General features: G+C 48.2%; 1 protein-coding gene across 4 annotated transcripts in view; it reads left to right on the top strand.

Annotated features, from left to right (window-relative positions):
• The window catches only part of HDLBP (high density lipoprotein binding protein), a 71,509-nt gene that overhangs the window by 19,560 nt on the left and 24,788 nt on the right, over positions 1-27,161 (top strand). For 3 of the 4 annotated variants that reach the window (XM_007127810.4, XM_007127808.4, XM_028483506.2), the window contains 4 exons: positions 18,632-18,696; positions 19,922-20,034; positions 21,784-21,941; positions 23,171-23,386. In XM_007127810.4, coding sequence (XP_007127872.1) covers positions 19,959-20,034; positions 21,784-21,941; positions 23,171-23,386 — 450 coding nt within the window. In that variant the 5' untranslated portion in view covers positions 18,632-18,696; positions 19,922-19,958. Of the gene's footprint in view, positions 1-13,660; positions 13,759-18,631; positions 18,697-19,921; positions 20,035-21,783; positions 21,942-23,170; positions 23,387-27,161 lie in introns of those variants that run through there. The other variant, XM_007127809.4, reaches the window with a different exon arrangement.

Genomic DNA, 27,161 nt, shown 5'->3' with positions numbered 1-27,161 from the left:
GAACCCACGTGCCCTGCATCGGCAGGCGGACTCTCAACCACTGCGCCACCAGGGAAGCCCAAAGCACATGATTTTAAGGATACTTACTACATTTAGGTCCCACATGTATAATCCAAGATAATCTTCCCATCACAATATTCTTAACTTAATTCATTTGTAACAGTTACAGGTTCCAGGGCTAAGTACCTGGATATCTTTGGGGGCTGTGATTTAGCCTACAGTTGGCAGTGGCAAAATGAGGATTTTTCTGGTTCTGTTTCTACATTTATTTGTTGGCATTTTTACATGAAGAAGGTTTCCCTGATCAATTCTGGTTACTCTAAAATACAGTTCCTCCTGAAGAGAAAGGAGAAATGATTTCTTTGCTTTATTCATATTTAGAATATGTTTGGACTAGCAACTTCCAAAGCAACAATGCATTTTTGTTGCTTCCCCCCGCCCCCAGTATTATAAACTTGTAGATGTTGTATGTAATTGTGTTTCAACCCTTTGAAGCCAGTTTTTGATGCTTGTATTGTTCCCCCAAGTTGGCTTCTGTGTTCTTTGGACGTGACCCCATTAGTCTGTGACTCCTTCCTTGCTCTTTGCTACAGCGAGATGTCCCATCTTGTGACCTGGACTCAGCCGTTTTTCCCAGGAGCCTGGTTCCTTTTAGTGGGAATGGTGTTGATAGCCACAGTCTGTGCTCAGGGTGCCCATTGCCACTGCATTGCTTCTCATAGCAGACAGGCCTAGGAACCGATCATGAGTATAGATATTTCCAATTCAAATGAAAATCTACATGGTTTTTGCTAATGCTGAAAATTGTTTTTTAAGGATATTAACCTTATCCTACAACATAAAATATTTTTAGAATAATAGTTAACTAATGTTATTAGATTATATCCCACTTGGCATATGCTGTCAAGTTATTGTGTTTTAAAGTTATGTTTTTCTCTGATGCTTGTGCCACTGTTGTGACATTGTTATTTAGGTTCATTTCAATTTCTTTTAGTAAAAGTGTTAAAGAAGTATGGTAGACATACAGAGAACTATGCAAATCCTTAGTGAAAATTCATTGAGCCATAAATGTTAACTGAACCCAACCATATAAACACCATTAAGACAGGGAAGCAGGACATGTTTGTTTTTAGAGTTTGTTCTTCTCTGACTTGTGTGGTTCTAAAGACAGGGGGACTCAGTGCTAGACTCAGAGGAGTTGGCGGCCGCCATCCCTGTCCCTCCTCCCTTTGCTTCCCCCAGTGTTGCCTCCCATTGTTTCTTCTTGCAAACACGAGCAGACATAGGTACACTGGTGCTTCCGGCACTCTCTTGGAGTTAGGTAGCTTACTCTGCACCTCCTGCCTCCTTCACCCTTTCTCACTAACCTCATCCCTAGAGACCATGCGTAACAGTGCATGGAGATCTTGCCATGCATGCCTCTTATGCTGCCTGTTATTTTGTTGCATGGACATAGCATGGTTTATTCGGTCGGTCTCCTCCTTAGGGAATTTGTGGTTATTTCCAGACTTCATCAGCTTTTTATTTCTCACTTTTTCTGCTCTTGCATTTCCACAGTTCTTTCTTCACACAGTAGCTAGAGTTCATCCCAAGTGGGTGCTTCGTGTCTGCTTGGAGTTGGCCTCTGTGTGTTCACCTTAGTCTGGCACCACCATGCTGATGAGGGCCCTGCTGCCCACCTGCTTCCCATCCTTGGCTCCCTGTGGAGCCAGAGACAGGTTGTCTTTATCTTCCTCGCCTCTTTGGTTGTTACCGGTTTTCTAGTAGGAGGGTTAACTGTTTTTTCTTGCCCTGTCCAGCCTTCTCTGTTGACAGATGAAACCTCTAAGGTCCTGCACCCCAGATGCTCTCACAGCCTGGTGGTCTACCCTGAGTCCTGGATCTCAGGTGTTTGACTCAGGACAGAGATTAAATATCTCTGCTTTGGTCTGTACCTTGTATTTTGTTTTGTTTTTGTTTAATGCTTAAATTTTTAAAAATATTTATTTATTTGGCTGTGCCGGGTCTTAGTTGTGGCACTCGGGGGATCTTCCTTGTCACGTGCGGGATCTTCATTGTGGTGTGTGGGATCTTTAGTTGCGGCATGTGAACTCTTAGTTGAGGCATGCATGTGGGATCAAGTTCCCTGACCAGGGATCAAACCTGGGCCCCCTGCATTGGGGGCATGGAGACTTAACCACTGGACCACCACGGAAGTCCCTGTACATTGTACTTTGTATTACTGTGCCTTTATGTTGAATTAGTTCTTTGAGGGGTTGGGGACAGCTGTATCATTAAGGGTCTCTAGGAGGTCTTTAAATCCCAAAGTGAGGTTTACTCCCTAGAGTAGACTCAGAAAGATAGTACTGGAAGAGATGATGGAATCCCATCTCCTCGTCTGACAAATGAGGAAACAGGTCAGTTGAAGAGGTGTGATGTGCCCAGTGTCACCAAGCAGATGGCGCTTGAGTGCCCATCGAGGCTTAACACCCTGCAGAGGAGAAAGTCCGAAGACTTGATGTTTCTGATGTTTGTTTCTTCCTTTGTAGAAAAACATTTCATTTCTATTTGGACAGGACTGGTTCTAATTCTTAAGTATCCACCCATAGCTTTAGCTAGCTTTGTATCCATTGCAAAGTTTTTTATAAACACGAGCTAAAAGCTCATGGAACTTTTCTGTGTAAATTGTAGGAAGAAAAAAACACCTCCGAGTATATTGCCCTAGGTCAAACTTGGAATTATTTTGTTTCTTGTAGTTTAATTGTAGGACTGAGGGGGAGAGACAGCCAGAGCCCTTCTCCGTGGCCGTTCCATCCGGTCCTTCTCTTCCCAGAAACGCCCTCCAGGTTGAGGCAGGAGGGTGGGCCTCCAAGCCTGTGTGTGGAGGCGCTGAGAGAAGCATGGTGTTCAGAGACCTCACGGATGCACTTCCCTAGAAGCAATGGTTGGTTTCTTTAAGGACACAAAGACTTGTCGAGGCGGAGACCTAAGGAGCCATCTAATCCATACGGTCGCCCAGTGGGGTGCATGTCACCGGGTGGGAAGCGCTCTGCCTAGGTTTCCAGGGCGCGGGTCCGGCGAGGTGTGTGCTTCCTCGGGGACCTTTGTCTTCGTGCTGAGGTGACAGGTCTGTACTCGTTCCTACTTGTGCTGTTGGCTGCTGGCAGAGCTCGGCCTTCTGTGCTGCCCTCCAGACACTTAGAGACAGCTCGCGGGCGCCTTCCGATTCCCAGGGGCTTTCATGGGTTAACGTAAAGCCTCACGCTCCACAAAGAAATGCACCACAAAAAAGCTTACTTCAGACTTCTTGCTGGTAGCATGGTCTAATAAAACAGAGAAGAAAATCCTTGTGACTCAGGCTTCCACTCATTTATAGTGGCTAGTGCCATGTAATAGCACCTTTGTTTCCCTGCAAGTGGAAGTATCTTTGTTGAAAAAGTGAGGCGCGTCATACAATACACCTTCCCCCCGACACTCCCCATATGCACTCTTGTGAACACTTAGCATATGTCCATCCGTAATTTCTGTACCTGTTAAAACACACTTTCTTTGGTAAGTGGTATATGAAATATATGCTTTTATGTGTGCTCATCTACCAACTTAACAGTAAAATTGCTGACTTTTCGAGTCAGTAAGTGCAGTCCCCCCTCCTTTACTCTGGCACTGATACTTCTCAGTACCCGACTCTGTGCTCCTTATTCTTTCTCCTGTTCACAGAACTGTGTGTTCTCAGTGGCCTGAGTGTCCTTCCAGAGTTATTTTTGCATAGACAAATGTGTCTCTCTAACACCACGGGTTACGTATTGGTATAACATAGAGCTGCCCCTTTATTAACACGGATACTGGGTATGTGGTGTAGTTGGGGAAGTTTGCTCATTCACCAGTCATTTGATGCAGGGCTGTGGGTACTTGAGTGTCTGCCGACTGTATCCTACATAATCTCTTCTTGCATAAACCAAGCTCATATAATACGTCATCTAGGACATTCACCATCAGATCAAGAATTTAAGACACTTAATAAAGCAGTTAGAACGCAGGATTCCTTGAGGGTTTTAAGATTTTTTTTTCACCTGACATTTTTCTTTAAAGCAAACTGGCTTTGTTGAGAATTTCAATGTGGTAAACTTAGTGTTCGCAGAAACATTTCTCTTCACTTTTATTTCCTTATTTTTTAAATTAATTAATTAATTTATTTTTGGCTGCGTTGGGTCTTAGTTGCTGTGCGGGCTTTCTCTCGTTGGCGTTGAGCTGGGGCTACTCTTCATTGGGGTGCATGGGCTTCTCATTGTGGTGCCCTCTCGTTGCAGAGCACGGGCTCTAGGCGAGCGGGCTTCAGTAGTTGTGGCTTGCGGGCTTCAGTAGTTGTGGCTTGCGAACTGTAGAGCACAGTCTCAGTAGTTGTGGCGCACGGGCTTAGTTGCTCCGCGGCATGTGGGACCTTCCCAGACCAGGGATTGAACCCTTGTCCCCTGCATCGGCAGGCGGACTCTCAACCACTGCGCCACCAGGGAAGCCCAAAATTTGTATTTTAAATTACAGTGTGTAATCAGATTGCTCCTCAGAAAGGTCATTCAGTTATTATTCTTCCAGCCACACCAGTATGCTCACACCGTTTCTGTCCTCATACTTTATTTTTGCCAATTTTAGAGGTGAAATGTAGAGTCTCATCCTACCTTCAAATCTATTTTTTTTGTACAAATTAAATGTTTCCTGCATTTCTGTGGAAGATTTTTGTATCTTTTGCCGTTTTGTTTTTGTTTTTTAATGGGTTGTTAGAGTGCTTGGAAATACTGTAAACGACTCTTGGCCACTTCTTTCTCAGATCTTTGAGACTATACCCTCTACCATGTGCCCCTGGGTGTTTGTGGTAGAGGAGATAACTTTCGTGACTAAGACAAGTACCCATTTTGTATTTTTTCCCCTACTCTAAATTTATTCATTATAAACTGGAGATTTGTAAAAAATGACTTGAGATTTTCTTCCTTTAGGACTGTTTTATAAAGTTTATTAATAAGAACTTTTCGTTGGGTTACATTCCTTTCTGTTTGATTTGGAAAACCGACTATAGCACTGCTGTTCAATAAGAGCTACATGTATAATTTAAAATTTTCTAGTTTCCATCTTAAAGATGTAAAAAGAAACAAGTGAAATTTAAGTTTGATAATATATTGTTTAACCTAATCCAAGATATTATTTCCACATGTAATCAACATAAAATCATTAATAAGATGTTTTACATTGTGTTTGTTGTACTAAGTCTTCAAAACCCATGTGTATTTTAGCCTTACTGTCTATATCAGTTCTAACTAGCCACGTCTCGAGTGTTCATAGACACACATCGCCAGGACATATTGGCCAGCATGGCTCTATAGGGTGGTTTCATTTCATTTCTGTGGAAATCCATTCACTTACTCTTTTGAACCTGACCTTTGTTCCATCTGCTTTTTAAAAAGAGTTATAAGGTGTATTTATCTGACACTTGTTCTTGATTTAGGCTCTAAATAAATATTATTCTTTACTCATCTGTGAGAAGATATTGCTGATTATTTCAGTAATTGTAAAATTAACGTGCTAGAGTATTATGTTAAATGTATTCATTTAGTGGAACGTGGTGATGTGTTCATTTAGTGGAATTAAACACTAATATCCCCGAACAGTGGGATACCTACTATAGAGCAGATTTTCTTCCTTGATCTTTTTAACAATTTACAAAGGCCTCAGAAGTTGATAGAGGTGGGAAACGTAGAAAGTCAGAGCATAAACAACCAGCCAGGGTGACCCAAGTAGTATCTGGCAAGATTCTGAACGTAGGTGTCCTGACAACAGGTGTGGTGTTAATTACACAGTCTCTTCTCACTAGAGACACCTGTCACGACTTAGCTAAAACTTAGTTGTTACCTATTTTTCACATTATGGAGAAATACATGTCATTGAAGAAAATTCTAAGTTACCCATTCTGTCACTTCCTAAAAAGAAGTGACACTGATAGAATTAGTGGAGAAAGAATAAAGCCAGGTAAAGGAAAACATGGACCACAGGTATTTGTTTCTCTCTCATCTGAACTTGTACTACTGTATTTGGGGGGAGCAAAGCTGCTGAGTTGAACATACATATGGTAACAAGCACTGTCTCTGAGCCAAAGAAAGGAACCTAGTTTTTAGGTGTTCGGTATTAGAATGCACTACAAGTCAACTTGGGTCAACACTACAATTTATATTTATAGCTACATATAAATCAGCTTAATCACAGAAGGAGTTTACTAGTATATTTCAACTATCAAGAAGGATGAAGGCATACTCTTTGCCCATACCTGAACACCCCACTCAGTGTGGGAGAGCAAACTGTGCGCGGCACCCCCGTCCCTTACCATCAGTCTCCCACAGGGTGGCAGGGCTGCTGAGGGAGTATCAGACCTGAACGCTCCCACAGCCCCAGCGATGCCCCCGGCCCCCTGCTCTTCCTGACCCCCATCAACGTGACCCTGCTTGGAGGGGTTCCTGTCAGGTAGGTAGGTAAAGCATAGAGGGTAAGTAGCCTAGGTTACACACCTCAGTTTGTCTGTCCATGTTCGTCTGTTGACAGGTTGTTTACAGTTGTTGGCTGTGATGTGGTTCTTGTATACGATTCTCTCACTCGTGTGGGAGAGCTTTCTCCTGTAGTAAATATATCTAGAAGTGAGGTGGTTCGCTCACAGTATTTGCATCTCAAGCCTTAATTGGCCTTGTGAGTGGTGTGAGGTAAGGACTTAGGATTTTCTCATGTAAATCATCAGTTTTCCCGAGGCATTCATTGTGTAGTCCAAGCACGAGGTCACCTCTAGTGAAAGTCTGTCTGTTATGTTCACATCTGGGCTTTCTCACCTGCTCCATTGTCCTCTGCCCCTGCTCCTGCACGAGCACACACTGCCTGAATTACTGCAGCTGAAAATCTTGGACTGGGGAGGGCACATCCTCCCACCTTGTTTTCCTCAGAGTTGTCTGTGGCCCTTGATCTTCTGTATAAAAGTTGTTGTATACATATAAATTATATATTAAATATTTTGTATAGATGTATATAGAAATATTGTATAAATGAAAATTGTATAAAATTGTATAAAATCTGGTTATAAAATTATACACACAAATGCATGTGCATGCCTCTCTTGGGATTTAAGTTGCATTTGCATTGAATTTCTAGTCTAAGAGAATTGCAGTCTGTGTGATTAAGTCTTCCTATATAGGTGAACGTGGCATTTCTCCATTTATTTTGGTCTTTTCTGTGTTTCGACAAAGGTTTTTACAATACTCTCCATAAATTCTACTTTCCCATTAGATTTATTTCTAATAGTTGCTGGTGTTCTGGAACATAATTGATTTTGCGTGCTGGTCTTGTTTCCAAAAAACTTACGAGCTCTTTAATTAGTTCTAATAGTGTAATTATAGATTCTCCTGGATCTTGTACTTGGACAGTTATATTGTCTGTGAACGCTGGCAGTTTTGTTTCCAATCTTCATACCTTCCTTTTCCCTGCCTTACTGCCCTGGTTAGAATCTCTAGTGTAGGTTTGAGTAGAAAATGCTCAGTGCAGCCTGCCTTCCTCATGATCCCAGTATGAATGCCTCTAATGAGGACTCTTGGTAGGTGCCCGTCATCGAGTTTGGGAGTGTGTCCTTGTATTCCTGTTTTACCAGGAATGGGTAAATTATATCAGATTCTTCATTTGAATGTTTTTTGAGATGATCAAATCATCTTGCTCCAGTGCTAATAATGTGGTGAATTACTTTATTTTTCTGATATTGTACCACCTTGCATAACTGGATTAAACTTGACTTTATCATTATATATTACGTATTTGTTTTTACATCTCTGGATCAGTTTGCTAGATTATTTTAGGCTTTTGCTTTTAAGTACCTAGATGAAATTCACATATTCTTTTCTTCTGCTACCCTTGTCTGGGAGGTATTAAATTTCCCTGGCTTTAAGTGAGTTGGGAAGACAATCTCTTGAGGCTTCCTTACAAAACCATCTGGGCCTGCCTTTTTGTTGTGATTTTTATATTTGTTTCTTCAAATATTGGAGAGTGTTGGTTATTTAAACTTTCCATTTCTAACAGACTCAGTTTGGGTAACTTACTTTTCTAGCAATTGCCTATTTCATCTAAGTTTTTGATAATACTTTTCTCAGTAGAATTCTTGTATGATGTTTCAAAGTCTCTATTTTAGTTATAGTTTTTGACCTGCTTTGAATTCTTAGTATTGCCTATTTTTACCTATTCTCTTTTTTTCATTGATCATTTTTGCCAAAGATCTAACTAGTCTTTTTAGATTTAGCTCAGTTTATTTTCTGTGGTATATGTCTTTTACTTCATTGATTTCTTATCTTTATTTCTATTTTCTTTAGTTTTATTCTGTGGTTTTTCTAATTTTAGAAGGGGTGACTAGCTAATTTTTACGTTTTACTCTTCACTGATACGATGGCTAAGATTATAGATTTGTCTCAAGTAACACTCTGGCTTCATTCCACAAGTTTGGATATATAACTGCTTTATTCTAAATATTTTCAGATTTCTTCTTTGACCCATGAGTTATTTGGGAGCAAGTTTTAAACTTTCCAGGATTTTTAAAATTTTAACTTGACTTCTAATTAGTTGTGTTATGATCACAGAATGTTTATTAATTTTTTGCCATTTGTTGGGAAAAAATTGGGGGGGCCTTAGCTCCTGACCAATTTTTATAAAAGTTCAGTGTATACTTGAAAAGAATGGGCTTTCTAATCATTGGGCAAAGGATTATATAAGTCCAATAAAGTAGGTTTTAATTGCATTGCTTTAATATTCTGTGCTTTTTTTTTTTTTTTTTTTTTTTTTGCGGTACGCGGGCCTCTCACAGTTGTGGCCTCTCCCGTTGCGGAGCGCAGCTCAGCGGCCATGGCTCACGGGCCCAACCACTCGGCGGCCTGTGGGATACTCCCGGACCGGGGCACGAACCCGTGCCCCCTGCATTGGCAGGCGGACTCTCAACCACTGCGTCACCAGGGAAGCCCTCTGTGCATTTTTAATCTCCGTAATCTATGTTACCAAGAGTTGAGTCAGTCTTCCCCTGTAATCTTGGCTATATCAATTTCTAGTAACCTTCAGTTTTTATTTATACATTTTGTAGCTACGTTATTAGATACTGTACATACATGATCAGAGTTGATTGAATTTTTTATTCTTGACCTTCTTTGTTCTTAATAATGCTTCTTATCTGGCAGTCTATTTTATCGGAAAATAATATAGATAGCCCAGCTTTAATTTGCTTAGTAGTTGTCTGGAGTACTTTTTCTATCCCTTTACTTTCAATGTCTATGTCCTCATGGTTTGGGATTCTTAAATAGCTTATAGCTGGATTTTGTAACTGGCTAGTTAGTGTATTAACATTAGATTATTGCCACATTTGGGTTCATTTCTTCCATTGTATTTTATTTATTTATTTATTTTTGGCTGTGTTGGGTCTTTGTTTCTGTGCGAGGGCTTTCTCCAGTTGCTGCGAGCGGGGGCCACTCTTCATCGCGATGCGCGGGCCTCTCACTGTCGCGGCTTCTCCCGTTGCGGAGCACAGGCTCTAGACGCGCAGGCTCAGTAGTTGTGGCTCACGGGCCTAGCCGCTCCACGGCATGTGGGATCCTCCCAGACCAGGGCTTGAACCCATGTTCCCTGCATTGGCAGACGGATTCTCAACCACTGCACCACCAGGGAAGCCCCCTCTTCCATTGTATTTTGTGCTTTATTTGCCTTTTAAATTGCTTCTCTTTTACTTCTCTTGCTTTCTATTTTCTTTTTTTCTCTTTTATTTAATAATTAGTAATACAAAATAACATAACAAATAAGTAATAATGTATATTAAAGAAGATAAAGAATTCTAGGGCTTACCTGGAGGTGCATTGGTTAAGATCCATTGGGAAGATCCCACATGCTGCAGAGCAACTAAGCCCGCATGCCACAACTACTGAAACCCACGTGCCACAACTACTGAAGCCTGCGTGCCTAGAGCCCGTGCTCCACAACAAGAGAAGCCACCGCAATGAGGAGCCTGTGCACCGCAACGAAGAGTAGCCCCTGCTCGCCGCAACTGAAGAAAGCCCGTGCACAGCAATGAAGACCCAATGCGGCCAAAAATAAATAAATAAATGTATTTTTTTTAAAAAAAAGATAAAGAATTCTAAATTGACAGTTACTTCCTTCAGCGTAATTTATAGGTGTTATTTCATTGTCCTCTGGTAGGCATAGTGCTGTGACATGGTCTGCCCTCAGTCTCATGGTATTCCTTTATAGGTAACCTGTCTTTACTCTCTAGTTGCTTTTAAGGTCTACTCTTGTCTTGGTCGTTTTTGAGGTTTCACTGTTCTACACCAAAACGCAGATTAAATTATCCCCCTGGCCACCTGTTCCGTCTCTTTTAAGGAGGGGAGGGAAATGTAATATCTTTACATTCTAAAATTTTCTCCATTATTTTTCCAATATTTCTTCTCTGTTCTTTTTTTTTTTCTTTTTAATATGTATTTGTTTGGCTGCGCTGGGTCTTAGTTGCAGTACGCGGGATCTTTTAGTTGCAGCACGCGAACTCTTAGTTGTGGCATGCGTGCGGGATCTAGTTCCCTAACCAGGGATCGAACCCAGGCCCCCTGCATTGGGAGCATGGAGTCTTAGCCACTGGACCACCAGGAAAGTCCCTCTTCTCTATTCTTTGTATTTGTCTCCAGTGGACTGCCTATTAGACATGTGTTGGACTTCCTCATCCTTGTATCTTAACCTCTCTAATTTGTTCCATCTCTTGATTTTTTTTTAAATTGTAAACTTTATGTCTTCTGTCTCTAGTTGCTTTAATTTTTTTTTAATAGCCTCTGATAGTTCTGTCACCTGGAGTTCTTAAGTCTAATCGTCTTTCAGTCTTAGTTTTTGAACTTTGGACTTTAAGCTTCTCTACAGTGTTGGTAGATCTGTGGGTGTCCTTTGCAGCCTGGTGTGAGGTTCATTCCCTTCCAGATGGGGTTGCTTTCTGTTTTGTTAATTTCTAGGTTGGGGCTAGGCCTTGGACAAATGGGGCTGTAGGAATTTGAGCCCTAACCCTTTATTGAACCTCAATTAAACTAGTGCATGGTTGCTAGTGCTCGAGAGGGGTTTCCATCTCCCAGCACTGGCCAGTGGGGAAGTGGCCTGTAGTCTCGCTATGCTAGTGGGCCAGAACCTACCTTCTGTTGAGGGTTAGTTTTTGGGGGGATCGTGGCTTTAAGTGTGTGTGTGGGATATCTCTGTTCTAACCTTTTACCTTGAGGAGCCCCAAAGCTTCTCCCCTGTCCCCTTGAACACTGAAAACCCAAATGTCACATACTGATGTTCACCTTTCGAGGCAGCCATAAGGGGTTTGCACATTATCTTGTATGAATATTGCTGGACCCAGATATCTCAAAATTTGCCTCTGCAGACTGTTAGTTTCAATGTAGTAAAGCTTGCTGGGAAGGAAAGCCGGTTGTAACTATCAGCACAAAAGCATCCTGAGATGGTTTGTAGCACAAATTTAACATTTGATTTTATAATATCTTTTGTTAATTATATGTTGTTGTTGTTGTTTTACAGTTTTTTAAAAAATTTATTTATTTTTGGCTGCATTGGGTCTTTGTTGTGGTGCGGTGGCTTCTCGTTGTGGAGCACGGGCTCTAGGCGCGCGGGCTTCACTAGTTGCAGTGCGCGGGCTCAGTAGTTGTGGCGCATGGGCTTAGTTGCTCCGCGGCATGTGGGATCTTCCCGGACCAGGACTCGAACCTGTGTCCCCTGCATTGGCAGGCGGATTCTTAACCACTGTGCCACCAGGGAAGCCCTAATTATATGTTTTTAACCATCTCTTTTAAGGCGTCCTGTGCACCAGGTACTCTGTGAGCTTCTCCTGTGGTGACTTCCTAGCTTCCTTGGAAGTTCCTTGACGGTGGACCTGCCTACTCTTTCTGAATCCCTCCCCTCTTCCTCCCTTCTCAGACCCCTCTGTAGTGCTGAGCCCTCAAAAACAAAAAATAACAAAACGCACTTGTCAGAGTTGCTGGTTGGTTAATCCGCATGGAAAGACTACCTCCAAACTGCAGTGATAACATAGGAAGGGGTGCTTACAGAGATTGTTCCAGGTCTCAGGAGGTGCCACCTGCCCAGGTACCATCCTGGTGACTTAAGGTACAACTTTGATGACAGTGTCCTCAGCTCCATGGTTTCTTCCCCCAGTGATGTCATGAAGTGCTGTCGTATTCTGTCAGCTGTGATGGGCTTCTCCCCAGCCTTCACCTTGTACATACAGTTGCCTACTTGACATCCCCACTTGGCCATCCAGTGGGCATGTCAGACGGCATATCCGAGTTTTTGCATTACACTTCCCCTTACCAATCTAGGCTTCCTTCAGTCTCTCCATCTCAGTGAGGGCAGCCAGGAACCTCCCTGCCGTTCTTTTTTTAAATGTTCGTTTGTTTATTTATTGATTTATTCCTATTAGTCTCCCTGCTGTTCTTGACTTCTTTCATTCCCCGTGTCCAGTTAATAAGAAACTTCTGGTGCTACTGTCGGAATCTGTCCACTTGGTGCGTCTGCCATTGCCAACCACAATGGAAAGCCATTGTCACCTTTAGACTGAACAACTGCTGTGGCCCTGCCCCGCCCCCCTCTCCATTGTGTACATACTTTGACAGTGTTCCACTGAAAGGAATACCCTGGTCCTGCCTTCTCCCCCTCAACTGCCCCCCAACCCCTCACCCAGCTTCCCATCATCCTGAGCAACACGTGTATCATGGCCGCAGGTGAGCTGACCTGGCCCTGGGGTCCTCTCTACCCTGACCTCGCCTTCCCAGGTCCTGCCACGGCCCTGGCTCATGCCCTGTCCCCAGTGTGTGGTGCACTCCTGTATGTCATGTAGGATTCTACTCATGGGCTGCTTCATCAGAGGTGCAAATCCCTCCACTAGGCCTGTACCCTTATAAAAAAAAAAAAGAAAAAGAAACTGAGGCCGTTGTCACATACTACACAAGGAATGCAGACCTGGCTTGTCATTCTCACCCACCAGGGTGGACGCCCCCTGAGGGCAGGGGCTCTGTTCTGCTCCTCTTGTTTGTTTAGGCTGTGAGGCTGGAGACACAGCTGTAGGAGTGGAGTCCTTAAAAGAGGGGTCTACAATTTTTAAGGGAATTAAACTGGTAGCCAAGGAGTAGAGTAGGGATATGTTATAGACGTGAAGGACGCAAGGAGCTGAACCACAGGCGAGTGTGCCAGTGAAAATCTGTGCTCCGCACTCTGGGGGCATGGGATGTGTTTCCATGCGAGTTCATTAGGCCAGCTTGTCCAGCTATTGGAAGGTGTAGATGGTTGGGGCCAGCAGTTAATTTCCTTTGTGCTGTACCTCGAGGTGTCTTGTTTCTTTTTGGGGTGGGGAGGCGGTATTGGGGACCTTAATGCTAGAGCTGCAGTCCCTCCCGCCTTCGCTTTATGAAGGTGGAGACTGATTTCCCAACTCCCCGACACCCCCCACCCCCCCAGTAAAAGGCTCCCGAGCCCCCGGGGAGTTGGGTGCTGTAGGAGCAGCGGGCGGGCGGGGGCGCGGCGTTGGCCGGCGGGCGGGGCGGCCGTGGTCTGACGTGTCCGGGCGGGATTGGAGCCTCCGCCCTATATAGCCGCGGGGGCCCGGGCGCCGGCCTGGAGGGAGCCAGCCTAGAGGGAGCGAGCGAGCATAGGTCCCGGCTTCTTCCGCGGCGAGCGGACAGACGACGGACGGACGGACGGGCGCACCGCGGGGTGAGCAGACCGGGGCGGGCGGCGCGGGCCGGGGTGCCGGGCGGGGGGCGGCGCGGGGAAGTTGGGGCACCGGGCTGCCGACGTGGAACCCCGGGCGGGGGTGGGGGCCGGGGCCGCCTTTTGCCCCAGCACCCCGAAGCCGATACCCCCCAGCCAGCACAGCCCCCCTCCCCCCGCGGGCGCCCCCCCTGACCGGTCGGGGGTGGGGGGGCGGCTACGTGTCACCACTGCGCATGGGCCGCGGCGCTGGCACGGGAAGAGTGAGAAACTTTCCCGAGTCCCGCGGCGCCGGCTCTGCGCTGGCCCACCGCCCCGCCGAGCAGCCCCCAAACCCCAGTCCGGGTCCCGCTCGCTCCGCGCGCCCGCCGCTGGGGGTGGGGGTTGGGGGGCCGTCCTGGGCCCAGGTCGGTGTCGGTGGCGGCCGGGCCCTGCCCCCTCCCCCCGGGGGGGCGGCTACGTGTCACCACTGCGCATGGGCCGCGGCGCTGGCACGGGAAGAGTGAGAAACTTTCCCGAGTCCCGCGGCGCCGGCTCTGCGCTGGCCCACCGCCCCGCCGAGCAGCCCCCAAACCCCAGTCCGGGTCCCGCTCGCTCCGCGCGCCCGCCGCTGGGGGTGGGGGTTGGGGGGCCGACCTGGGCCCAGGTCGGTGACGTTGGCGGCCGGGCCCTGCCCCCTCCCCCCTCCTGCTCCGGCAGGGGCGCCCCTCCCCCCAGCTCGGCCGGCTGGAGGGGGCAGGGGCGGGGGCCTGTCCCGCAGGGCATTCTAGGCGGTGGGGCCGGACCGGACGGGGACGGCGGCATGGGGCTCGGGCAGGCCGTGCCTCACCTCCACTTGTTGCCGCCAGCGTGGTCGGCCGGGCCCTGCTGCCCTCCTCGGGGCTGGAGCGCAACTTGGATGTGCCCCAGGGTCCGCGGACGAAAAATGCATTACGGAAAAGTACCGAATTTGGATGAAAGGCAGGGAGGCCCAGCGCGTTGCTGCCCCTTTAAGCCTTTCCCCGCCCGCGGGCTCGCGTGGCCTGTGGGAGGGCCTTGCTGAGGTGGCATCTGCGAAAGTTCCTCCTGCAGGATGGGTGCCGACTTCCAGAACTTGGTGAAACGCACAAATGCCCGCCTTCTACTCCCAGCCGTGTAGACCTTGTGCGGGTGGCCTTCTATTTATGCTTTGTGATCTCGCAGCCATCGGGATTTTATGTTCGTATTCTCAATTGGTTTGTGGGTCTTGAGAAGGACTTTGAAATTTTTTTTCCTTACAAGCTTGCTGTGGGCATAAAAGTAAATAATTTCAACTTTGGAAGAAGAGGACAGAGGTCCTGGGTTTCCTGGTGGTTTTTTGATACCCTCCATACTCAGTCCTGTCTAGTAGGTAAACAAAGCATTGAGATCTCATTAGTTGGCTGAGATAAAATTCTTCCTGGACTACTACTCATGAGTTCTCTTTGCAAAAGACTTTTTCTTTTGAATATGTAATTGGCAAAACATTACAAGGGAATCAACTTATATTTCCTTGTTTACACGCAAAAAAGTAAAATTCTTCATTTAATCTGTTGTACATTTGTTAGGACCGAGCTTCAGCTGTAATCCACATATGCTGTGACTTCACCTGGGGACCCTGGTGCATAACTGTCCATCCTTGTGGGAGTGCCCCCCGGCCGCTGCACCCCACCCTGGGGAGCGGGGCAGTAGGAGAGAAGAGTCTTTGCTTCTGTCTAGCCTTCTTCCTTTGATTCTAGTTCTTTCTTACATAGTTGTATTTTGAAATGTGGTTTTTTTTTACTGTGGGTATTTATACTCTGAGAAACAAGACTTAAAGTCCAGGTTGAGAATAGTTTGAGATTTGCGTTGGGTGGATCTGAATGCTTCTTGCATGGAAAGTAGTTGAGAGCAACCAAAATGATGAAGGGACTAGGGCATCTTGGAAATCACTGAAGGGGGCTGGAGAATGGGCTGAATCCACGTACCTGCAGGAGTCTTGTAGGAAAGATGGACTTGTTCTCTGTGGCAAGAAGGGGGAAAAAGGAGCAGATCCGGCACGGCCTCAAGCCACCTGTCCTGACAGCTACACAGAGATGGAAAAGCGGCGGAGCCCGGGCCCCCAGGGAAGGCTGTGTGGCTCCTGTCCCCCGGGTTATTCAAAGAGTGGGACAGAGTCGTCGCTGAGGTCCTTTTCGGTCCTGATTTGAGCAGCTGTATCCAACTAAGGGAGGAGCTGTGATAGCAAATGTTTGGTCTCTGCTTCTCAGGAGGAGGCCTGGCTGAGGTCTCCTGGGACTGATGGCCAGTGGGGAAGCCAGGGTAGGGAGCGCACACGCCTGGACGGCCGTGAGGTTGTTAGAAGATCTCCGAGGGGTGGGTGTAGCTGTGGGGGACAGTCGGGCTGGGGGCACGGGAGGAGGACTGGTGCTGGCCTTTTATAAGATCTGCCCCAGCGCCTCAGGTCGGCACTTACACATGGGTCAGCAGATCGGTTTTAAAATGGATTCTTTAAAGACAGGAGTTTGAGAAGTTTATGAGAAAAACAACACCCTCATTTGATCATATCATGCCCTAGATGTTCACCTGTGGCTTGCTGTGATCCATTCATTCCCAGCTGGGACAAACTGCCATTTGAAATCTGGAAACTAGAGACCAGTGTGTCCTGTCAAACCAGCCTGGAGTTTTCTGTAGGTCCACCCCTCCGCCCTTAGCTGCCTGAGGGCCTGTGCATACATGGGGGCGTTAGAGGCTCTGCCGGGTTCTTCCTCCCAGACTCGGTAGGTTCTAGGTTCAGCTGTACTGAAGCCCCTTTCTTGAGCCAGTGAGGAATGCGGGGCTTAGGAGAAAGGCTCACCGGAACTGACTCGTGCAGCGTGTGGGAGCTCGCTCAGAAGGGAGCCTCAGGAGCTCTTCCCCTCTTGTGTGTGACGCCAGGTGCAGGGTGGGGGCTTCTCGTCAGAAAGCTGTGGCTGGAGCGGATGTGGACAGTGGCTTCATTGCGCGGGCTTACCTTGTAGCTGTCACCGGGCAACTGAAGACTTGCCTGTCCAGGAAAGCAAGAGGACTGGTCGGTTAGGAGCACAGAGAAGAGGGTGTGGGCGTCATGGTGGTCACGTGGGTTATTGCAGTTTCTTAGAGGGTGGGTGTCAGTGGGTTTTGAGCACCTGGCGTGGGAGGCTATTCAGGTCGCAGGTCAGCAGTCAAGAGCTGCCAGGAGAGCGGGGCAGACGCCTGGGTCCTGGCTTCCCGTTGGCACTTTGACCTGCAGCACCACCATCCTGTTCCTAGACGGGCTAAGTGTAGGCCCCCTGGACACTGGGAATCCCAAGGCAGGCTCACCTTTTCCACCCCGTCAGGACCCATGCGTGGATGTGCTACTCTGACGGTTTGGTTGAATGGAAAGGGTTTCTTTCTTCCTTGCCTTAGTCACTGAGACTTGCGAGTAGAATTTGTTGGAGGCAAATTCTTAAATAAAATAGTCTCGTTCAGTTTGTCTCCACCTTTTCCACTTGGGTCTCAGGTGCCTTTGTGTGTTTGGTGGGACTGGGGCCCCAGAGAGGGTCTGGCCTCTGGCTCACAGTACTTCCCCCGTGTGACTCAAGCCCCTACATTGAGAGATCTTTTTTTGTTTTTTTTTAATACCACTGGTTCATGTCCCCAGCTGGGACATTTGAGACCCCACTGAGGCACCCCTGACTGCCATGAACCGTCTTCCTAGCTCCTGAACCACACTTGTATTATGGGCAAGAATTTGGGGGTGTTACTCTCCAGTTAGGTAAGGTATTCTTGTTACTGTTGGGAATTCTCCCATTTTAGCCCATGCCTCACCACTGTCATAATGTCTCCCTTATCAAGTGCACGTGGTGGTTTGCGTAAAGCGGCTGGTAACCTACCTGGCAGCCTCACTAGCCTGAAGTCCCCCAAGGCAAGGTGACCCACCCCTCTTTCTTGGTCCTCCCAGGATGGCCTTTGAAGGTTCTTTCCAGCCCTGCTATTTTATGGCCTGGTTTCTAAATCCCCTGTGGATTAGAAGGGACCGAAGAACTTTTATAGGATAACAGCAAGAAGAACAAAGTAACTACAAAATACACAGAGAACTCTTAAAGACAGTAGCCCTCAGTCACCCTAAAAAGCTCTGGAGCCCCCAAGGTCCACAGTCTGTTCTAGATCATGACACAGTGTTGCAGAACCTTTTTTCTTCTGGCTCAGCATAGATTAATAAGAGGAATACAGGAAAAATTACTCAGCCACGCAGCAGAACAGACATGAGTTTTGTGAGAATTTTACTTCAAAATGGTTACATGTAAAAGGGATACACTTATGGGATTCCCTTGGGTCCCTGGAAAAGTTGCCCTCTAGAAGTTCCAGATGGTTCAGGTTTTACTGTAATATGTTTGTTTGAAGCTAATGGCCTAGGGGCTTCCTTGGTGGCGCAGTGGTTAAGAATCTGCCTGCCAATGCAGGGGACACGGGTTCGAGCCCTGTTCCGGGAAGATACCACATGCTGTGGAGGAACCGAGCCTGTGCGCCACAACCAGTGATCCTGCACTCTAGAGCCTGTGAGCCACAACTACTGAGCTCGTGCGCCTAGAGCCCGTGCTCCACAGAGAAGCCACTGCGATGAGAAGCCCGTGCACAGCAGCAAAGACCCAATGCAACCAAGAATAAATAATAAATTAATTTTTAAAAAAAATAAGAAGCTAATGGCCTAGTGAAAGGGTTTCTTCCATTTTTTTCCCCCAAGCAATTTGCCTAACATTGGTATTAGTAGCCAAAGTGTAAGTAATACTTTGACCTTTTCTGGTTGAGAGGTGAAAGGATCTGGGTTGTAGGCTGCAGATAAGTAACTTTTCTCTGGTTTTCTCCTTGCTCCCTCTCTCTTCCTGTCCCACACCAGAAAAAGCTGGCAGGCTGACAGGGGCGGCCTCAGGACGGACCTTCTGGCTACTGACCGTTTTGGTGGTAAGTGTGTCCCGTCTCAAGGCTTCCTGGCCCTGGGCTGTGTGTGTACCTTTTTTGTTATGTTTTATCCTTAAGTTTCGAACGGTTCTTCAGAGAGAATCACTGTAGCTAACCTCCCAGCATGGAGCAGTGTGTATACTTCAGGTAGATGTGTCATCTGGTTTCTATCTATTTTTAATCTTTTTTCCTTAAATGTGAATTACGTTTGCTCAGAGTATCTGAATTTGTATCTTGCTTCTCTTTAGAAATACAGAGTTTAATTTTCTTGAACTTGGGGAGGGGTCTTACTGAGTTGTAAAAATGATGAAAAAACTCACTCTTATTAAATTACTTGACCCTCTTATACTTTTTTGCCACGGTGGTACAAGAAGACACTTGGTGCAGAATTGTGTGAAGAGAGTGGGTTCTTCCTCTTTGCAGTAGCATGGGGCTCACCTGGAGTTGGAGAGAGGCAGCCAGTGCTAAGTGAGCCCCTTTTCCAAATAAGGGAGCTGTGGCTTTGAGAGCCAGAGTCTCGCTGAGCACCGCGGCCACTCAGGAGTGGGGTCTGGAGGCGGACTGTGGGGTTCCTACACTGAACTGAGGAACTGTGCCCTTGGGCCAGGTCCCACCCGCTGCAAGTCCCCTCCCACACCTGGGAGACCAGACGTGGGAGAACAACCAGTCACCACATGTCAGAGGCACTTAAACTGCTACCCCTCCTACCTCTTGCTGTTACACTGTCGCCACAGAGCAAGGGAGGCTGCTCTTCAGTGGCTCTTTGCAGCTACTGTCAAATGATACATTTTATAAACATTAGGAGGCTTGGGGATGAACAGATTAACCAAATAACTGAGATAGTTGTTAGTAGAACCATCCAGATGTTGATCTGTGTCTGGGGCTGGGTCAGACATGTGTTGGGTTCCATTGGGGCCCCGTGGGTGGAGAGAGGGGTGGCCCCCGGGCGTCCTGGTCCTGAACCTCTCAGCTGGAGCCTCCGTCTGCTCTGTTACGGGCAACTGGGGGGGAGGTTTTCCAGGGCGCCCCCCGCCTTGAGTTTCTCCTTTTCATCACTTGGTGAGAGTCTGGGAATCACCTTATGTCAGCAGTTGTAAGTGAGGAAGATAAGGTGTTGCTTGCTGGTGACGCAGAGTGAACCCTTGGCTTAAACTCTTAGCTGAACGGATCAGGTAGCTGCGAGCTGGCTGTGCCGGACTTGCCTCTCTGACTCACCCCCCTGCTTCAGTGGCTCACCCGGATCGTGTGGACTCCTGAGATCAACCATGAGCTCCGTCGCCGTTCTGACCCAAGAGAGCTTTGCTGAACACCGAAGTGGACTGGTTCCGCAGCAGATCAAAGGTGACGGCCCCTCCCTCGCTGTTCTTGTGGACCGTGAGACACGGCTCTTTCCAGTTCCCATGAGAGCCTGTGGCCTCTCCAGAGGCGCCTCTTCGCCCCGTGCCTGTGGGCTGGGCCAGGACCCACCAGTGCTGTGTGCTCCGTTTTGCGCTACCCTCGTGTGCGGAGTGAAATTGGCCAGGAGTGGTGGATGGATTGCCTACAGTAAGATTTAAAATGTGGACAACTCTCTGGAAAGCCGGTGAATTTGGCCTTTGTGATTGTTAGGGTTCTTCTCCAAAATCGCTACTGCCCAGTTGTGTTGAACCGGACTCTGGGATGGGAAGCATCCCAGAGCTCTGTCGGGAGATAGCTGTGAGGATGAGGGCCAGACTCGGGCCCTGCGCTGGCCCAGGCAGCCAGCCCCAGTGGAGACTAGTGCTGCCCCAGAGGGACGGTACGCGAGCTGGGGCGTCTGCAGGACGGTCACTTCAGCGTCTCTAGCTCATACTTCACAGTCTTGTCTTCCCCTTCAGAGTCTGATGTGTATGTATGACTGCAGGACAACTTGATTTGAATGCCGTTTCTTTCCAAAGCCCTTCATCTATAGTTAGATTTTATAAAATTTGCAGCCGAAAGAGTAGCTTGTTCTACCCTTTGTCGTTCCAAACATTCTTTAAAGTTTTCCAATAACTGAACTGAATGTCAGTTCTTAAGTTTAAATTAATTAAAATTAAAAGTGCGTTTCATCCGTCACACTCACCACGTTTCAAGTGGCTTGTTTCTAGGCAGTGGAGACCTAGACACTGCCGCTCGCTTGGGTTCTGAGTGCCTGCTGGCTGGGGCTTCCACACGACCCAACAGCCCTGTGGGGTCTGCGCCCCCGTTTTTAGGGGAGGGGAGCGGGCACTGGCAGACTGGAACAGCTCGTCACACGGAGTCTGTCTTGGCATCCACGATAGCACGGCTGCACGGCTAGAGTCGCGACCCCGGAGTCGGACGTGGGCCTGTCCGATTCCAAAGGTCACCCCTCTGCTCTGCGTGCACATCTGTTCACAGTAGTTTTTATTGGGCCCTGCCATTGCTGAGTACTGTGTTCGGCCCTGGACCCTGGGGTGACCCAAACAGTCACACTCCCGCTTCCATGGAGCTGTGGTGAACGGTCAGGGCACTGTGGCGGGTGGAGCAGGTGATCACCGGGACCTGATTTCCTCCAGTGCTCCCTGCGTTGGGGGTCTGGGGGGCAGAGATGGCAGGTCCCGCGACGCTTTCAACATGGTACATTACAGTGAGAAATCAGCGGCACTTTACCTCGGGGGGTTCTCATGGCAGTGCTGGGCCGCAGCATTTTGTTCTGCAGATTTAGGAGCTGACTGTGTGCCAGGCATTGTCGCGGTCGTGATTGTTTTTGAGTACAGGATTGGAAGACTCTTCAGGGCTGAAAAGTCTGTGTCAAGGCCTTCCATCAAGGAGCTCACCCCATTAGGGGAGCAGTGGGGCATCCGGCATCTGAGCTGAGGCTCACAGGGGAGGCTGTGCACAGGGCAGGGGCGCCATCAGGTTCAGAGTCTGGCCCTTCCAGTTGACAGGCTGACCTTGAGGGCGCTGGGCCAGCAGAGCGGCGGGAGCCCTTTCCTGTGACCGAGGGAAGAGGCGGGGGGTTGTCAGCAGTCAGTTCCCTCTCTTTTTGACGTTAAAATCCTCCTCGTGTTTCTTCCATCTAACACTGAAAGTGGTGTGCTTCCTCTTAATCTATGTTGGCCGGTCCAGTTGCCACTTTAAATTCAGAGGAGGAGAGCGACCCTCCAACCTACAAGGATGCCTTTCCCCCACTCCCTGAGAAAGCAGCTTGCTTGGAAAATGCCCAGGAACCTGCTGGCGTCTGGAATAACAAGATCCGGCCCATCAAGGCTTCTGTCATCACTCAGGTAGAAAATCCATTCTTTTTTCACCTTCCCCTCCAAGTAGGAAGCAGTGGCGTCTGATGGGAGGTTTTTGTTTTTGTTTTTTCTTTCGGCTGCGCCGCGGTGCTTTCTGGATCCTAGTTGCCTGACCGGGGATCAAACCCGGGGCTTCGGTGGTGAAGGCATGGAACCCTAACCACTGGACTGCCAGGGAATTCCTGGGAGGGTTTTGAACGTGCAGATGTGAGAGTGCTTTAGACATGAGAGGAGGCCTTTGGATTAAGTCGGTCTCCCAGCCCCCCAGAGCTCTAGGGAAGCACAGCTGCCCTGCACCCCAGCACCCAGAAGGGATGGTCCCATATGTTTTCAGTCCACTGCAGTCCAGTTTGTGCTCCAGCTGCTGGAACTGCCCTTGCCTTCCGTGTCACCAGCATCAGCAGCTGTCCCACTGTCTTGAAGCAGTTTTCTCCTCTTGACTTTTTGGGACTCCACTAGCCTGTCTCTGCTCCCTGGAGCTGGGGTGTTGGCGGGCTCACTGCTCTCTCTGTGTGTCGATGTTGGGTCAGGGTTGTCGATTACCAGCCACGCACTGAGAAGTCCCCCTAAGCCCAGGACCCATCACCGGCTGTATGCTGGTTCCCCCGGCCTCCTGAGGCTGTAAATGCACCACGTTCCACCCAGTGGCTCAGGCCCTGAACCACAGTCCTGTGGGTTCCCTGCTTGCCCGAGTCCTCAGTCAGAATGTGTCCTCCTTCACACCCTCCGTTGTCTTCTCATCTCACCCACAGGGTGGGCCGAGGGGCCAGCACTCCCCGCTACCTCATGGACACCCCCCCCCCGCCCGCCCGCTGCGCTAGGTGCTCCTGCCGCCTTTGTGAAGCTCTCGCCTGCACTCCTCCCTTCCCGCTCCTCTGTTCCGGCCCCTCCCAGCATAGCCAGCCAGGTCCTTCTCACCTCCCAGTTTGCTTCCTTCACTGACCTTGCTCATTACTGTTATGTGATGCCCCTTGCCTTCATTTGTACTTGGGGTTGAGGGGGTGGGGGGTGTCTTCTTCACTAGGACCGCAGTCTCCTGCCCTTAGGTGCTTTCTGCTTGTCTCTTAACTGCCCTCTGGGGTCTTAGAGCAGTAGGCAGGGGTGATACTTAGTGAATGAACAAACTCATGTTCTTTACTCTGTACGTTCAGTTTCTGGACACTCCTGTCTTCTCTTCTTGGTCTCGTAACCTTCCCTTTTTGACCTTTTCTGAGCAGGTGTTCCATGTACCCCTGGAGGAGAGGAAATACAAGGACATGAACCAGTTTGGAGAAGGTGAACAAGCAAAAATCTGCCTTGAGATCATGCAGAGGACTGGCGCTCACCTGGAGCTGTCTCTTGCCAAAGACCAGGGCCTCTCCATCATGGTTTCAGGGAAGCTGGACGCTGTCATGAAAGCCCGGAAGGACATTGTTGCTAGACTGCAGACTCAGGTGGGTGTTCCCCGGCCGGGTCCTCCACGGGAGGGGCACTCCAGGCACTGCAGACACGGCTCAGACCCAATCAGACTCTTCCCACCAGTGGGCAGGGCCATAGAGTTTGCGGGGAGGACAGCAATATTCAGAGCCTCCTGGCACTTTTACTGTAAAACCACTAACTCAGTAATAGGACTAGGACACCTACCATTTTTGCTCTTTCGGTGAATTAACTGAAAGTTAAAGGGGTATCCCAGAGTTTCAGACACTTAACTAAGCTTGCCCAGATGGTGGAGTGAGGACATGCGTGTGTAGATCAGCAGTTCCCACTTCAGGCTCTGAGGTTCAGTGAGTACGTGCCTTGTTAAATACACACTTCCAGGCCCCAGGCTTGGGAGATCACAAATTCCATAGTTCTTAGCAGTCTGATACCAGTTACTTGGGATTTATTTGGGAACCGTTGTAATAAATGAGTAAATCAGTGATGCATTTCTCCCTAAGTGGCATCACTTAAAGACCAAGATAGGGCTTCCGTGGTGGCGCGGTGGTTGGGAGTCCGCCTGCCGATGCGGGGGACGCGGGTTCGCGCCCCGGTCTGCGAGGATCCCGCGTGCCGCGGAGCGGCTGGGCCCGTGAGCCATGGCCACTGGGCCTGCGCGTCTGGAGCCTGTGCTCCGCGTCGGGAGAGGCCACAGCGGTGAGAGGCCCGCGTACCGCAAAAAAAAATAAAGACCATGGCCGCTGGGCCTGCGCGTCTGGAGCCTGTGCTCCGCGTCGGGAGAGGCCACAGCGGTGAGAGGCCCGCGTACCGCAAAAAAAAATAAAGACCAAGATAAATGCAGAGAATCGTATTAAAAAGTAGTATGAGAGGTCTTTAGATGGGTTTAGTTAGAGGCAAGGGTTCTTGCCACCTGTTGCTGAGTCTGAGCTTTTGGGAGAGCTGGCTCTAGGTGTGGTGGCTCAGAGATGGGGATCTGAGGCAAGAGGGGCCGCAGGGGGCTTCGTGGGGAGGGGAGCGCTGCCCTGTGGGCTCCCAGCTCTCTCAGGCCCAGCCGCGGGGCGCCTTGGACCTTCCCTAACCCACGCTAGCTTCAGGGAATCGAGTCATTGAATGTAGGAAGTTGAGAATGTGTATAAATTGTTTCACATTGTGGCTGGCACATGGTGAGCTCTCAGACTTTCACTGTTACCTGCTAGTAGGTGAATACTTGAATGTTTTGTGATTGAGCACTGGACAGGGAGAGAGCACTTCTGAGGCATCCTTCCCATCTGTCCCCCTGCCCCCACCCCCACTTACTTTAAAGCAAGTTCCCGACACATGATTCCCCTATAAATAATTTGATTTGGGTCCCCCTCTTTTTTTGTTCTTTTAACTATAACCACATCCTGTTAACTCACTTATTAAAGTTAATAGTAGTTTCTTAATATACCCACGTCAACCCAGTCTGTGTACGGTCTTCCCTCATCATCTCAAAGGCATGCTTCCTGGTTGCCTTTTTCCTCAGTGTCCAGATGAGACTTGCCCGCTCGTTCATTCCTCAGCAGCGCCTTCCTCTCCTTTCCTTAATGCCGTTGGTTTGTTCTGGAGGGACAAGCAGGTGTTTGGCTTGTTCCACCGTCCATCATTATTCCTGTAAATTGGAGGGTAGATCTAGGGGCTCTCAATTGCTTTCATGTTCAACTTGTATGTTCGGCAAGAAAACGTGTGGGTAGTGCTTTTGTACTTGGTGTTGATTCCGGGTTGATCCGTAGACTCAGGTGTCTTCAGCAAAACCATCCATTATAAGGTTCCTGACCAATCTTTTGCTTACTAGTTCTATCAACCATTGCTGATGGCTGCCTAAATTCATTTGGGGTTGCGAACGATGGCTTTCTAGTTTCTCCCTCCTCCTGAATTAGTTGGTATTCTGATGAAGAACTTCCGGGTGGGACGTGCAAATCATTGACCCTGGGCTTCCCTGGTGGCACAGTGGTTAGGAATCCGCCTGCCAGTGCAGGGGACATGGGTTCAAGCCCTGGTCCGGGAAGATCCCACATGCCACGGAGCAACTAAGCCCGTGCGCCACAGCTACTGAGCCTGCGCTCTAGAGCCCCGGAACCACAACTCCTGAGCCCACGTGCCACAGCTACTGAAGCCCACGCGCCTAGAGCCCGTGCTCCGCAACAAGAGAAGCCACCGCAGTGAGAAGCCCACGCACCGCAACGAAGAGTAGCCCCCGCTCGCCACAACTAGAGAAAGCCCGCACACGGCAACGAAGACCCAGTGCGGCCAAAAATTAATTAATTAAATAAATAAATTTATTTTTTTTAAAAATTGATCCTTTTCCCCTTAGTTTTTAGACCACATTGGCACTCTGGCATCTTGGGTCCATGGGTCTTTTCAGTGTCATCATGAACTTCTGGTGTGTTGATTAGTTCTTTATGCAGAAATTGCCTTGTCTCTGGCCCACGGGGGCTCCTTCAGGGAGGCACCCTGCACCTTCTGACATAACCGTTCATCTTGAACCACTTGCTTGTTTCTAACACAGACTAACCTTAGCCATTTCCTTCCACAGAGCTGAAATCAGTTGTTTGTCCAAGAATTGTGGATGTTTATGGTGGGAAGTTGCATGAGTTCAAACACATACTTCTAATTAAGATGAAAGATCGTGGGGTTTTAAAATCATTGAAGTAATTCTTCTCTCTCTAATTGAGGTTATGCTATCATCTTGATATATAGCTAGGTTCGTTTGTTTTTAGTTTATTTTCAGTTTTTAAAAAATACTTAAATATTCCATGATTGCAAAGTCAGAGCCGTATGAGTTCCTCTTGGCCCCTTTCTCCCCTGCTGGGTGACCATTTTTGGTCTTTGGGGTATTCTTCCATTGTTTGGTTTGAGAATAGAAGCAAAAGGTTAACTTGCTGTGAACTCTGTTCTGCACCTTGTTTCTTCCTGCAGTGCATCCTGGAGCAGTCTGCATCAAGGCAGGTAGTGGCTTTCCTCGTTTCTTTACACAGCTGCACAGTGCTCTGTGGGTGTGCTATGATTTGTTCAGGCATTCCTCTTGATGGGCACTTGGGTGGCTTCCAGACTTTTGCTCTTAACAGATCATGTCACAGTTAAACACCTTGTGCACCTGCTAGTTCCTGTTTTACCCAGTTATCTCGGGAGAGAGTTCCTAGAAGTGAGATGGCTGGGTCAGAGGGTATTTGCATCTATAATTTTGCCATCACAGCCAGATCCCTCCCCTGAGGTGCTGTGCATTTGTCCTCCCTCTGGCTTTCTCAAAGCCCTGCCAGAGCCGTCAGATACTTGGACTTTGTGGACTCTGAAAGATAGCTGCGTATACTTTTAATCTGCATTTCCCCTGTGCACTGGTCCCCTGCCCTTTGCTGTCCAGGTAAAGGCTTCCATCCTGCTCGACGCAGTGGGGCTCTTCAAACCCTGCATCAGTAACACGTTGCAGGTACAGTTCCCAGTTTGCCACCTGGGTTTTGATCTTGGTATGTTTTGCTGTGTGAAAGTTTCATTCTTATGTAGTCAAAATTCGTTAATCTTTGGTTTTTTTGAGTTGTTGTTAGGAAAGTTTCTTTTTACTTTGGGTAGTACGAAAGTTTATTCTTATTTTCTCTGGTGCTTGTAAAGGTGTTCTTCTTGTATTTCAAGTCCTGATCTGTTTGGAATTTATTGCGAATGGTGCCACATACAGATCCAAGGAACATCCTTTCCCATATGGCTATCAAGTCATCAACACCAATTTTTTTTTTTTTTTTTTTGCGGTACGCGGGCCTCTCACTGTTGCGGCCTCTCCCG

Source organism: Physeter macrocephalus, chromosome 2 (genome assembly GCF_002837175.3).
Source record: "Physeter macrocephalus isolate SW-GA chromosome 2, ASM283717v5, whole genome shotgun sequence".
Taxonomy (NCBI): domain Eukaryota; kingdom Metazoa; phylum Chordata; class Mammalia; order Artiodactyla; family Physeteridae; genus Physeter; species Physeter macrocephalus.
The sequence above is the reverse complement of the archived record's forward strand: the minus strand, read 5'-3'. Positions and strand labels throughout refer to the sequence as shown.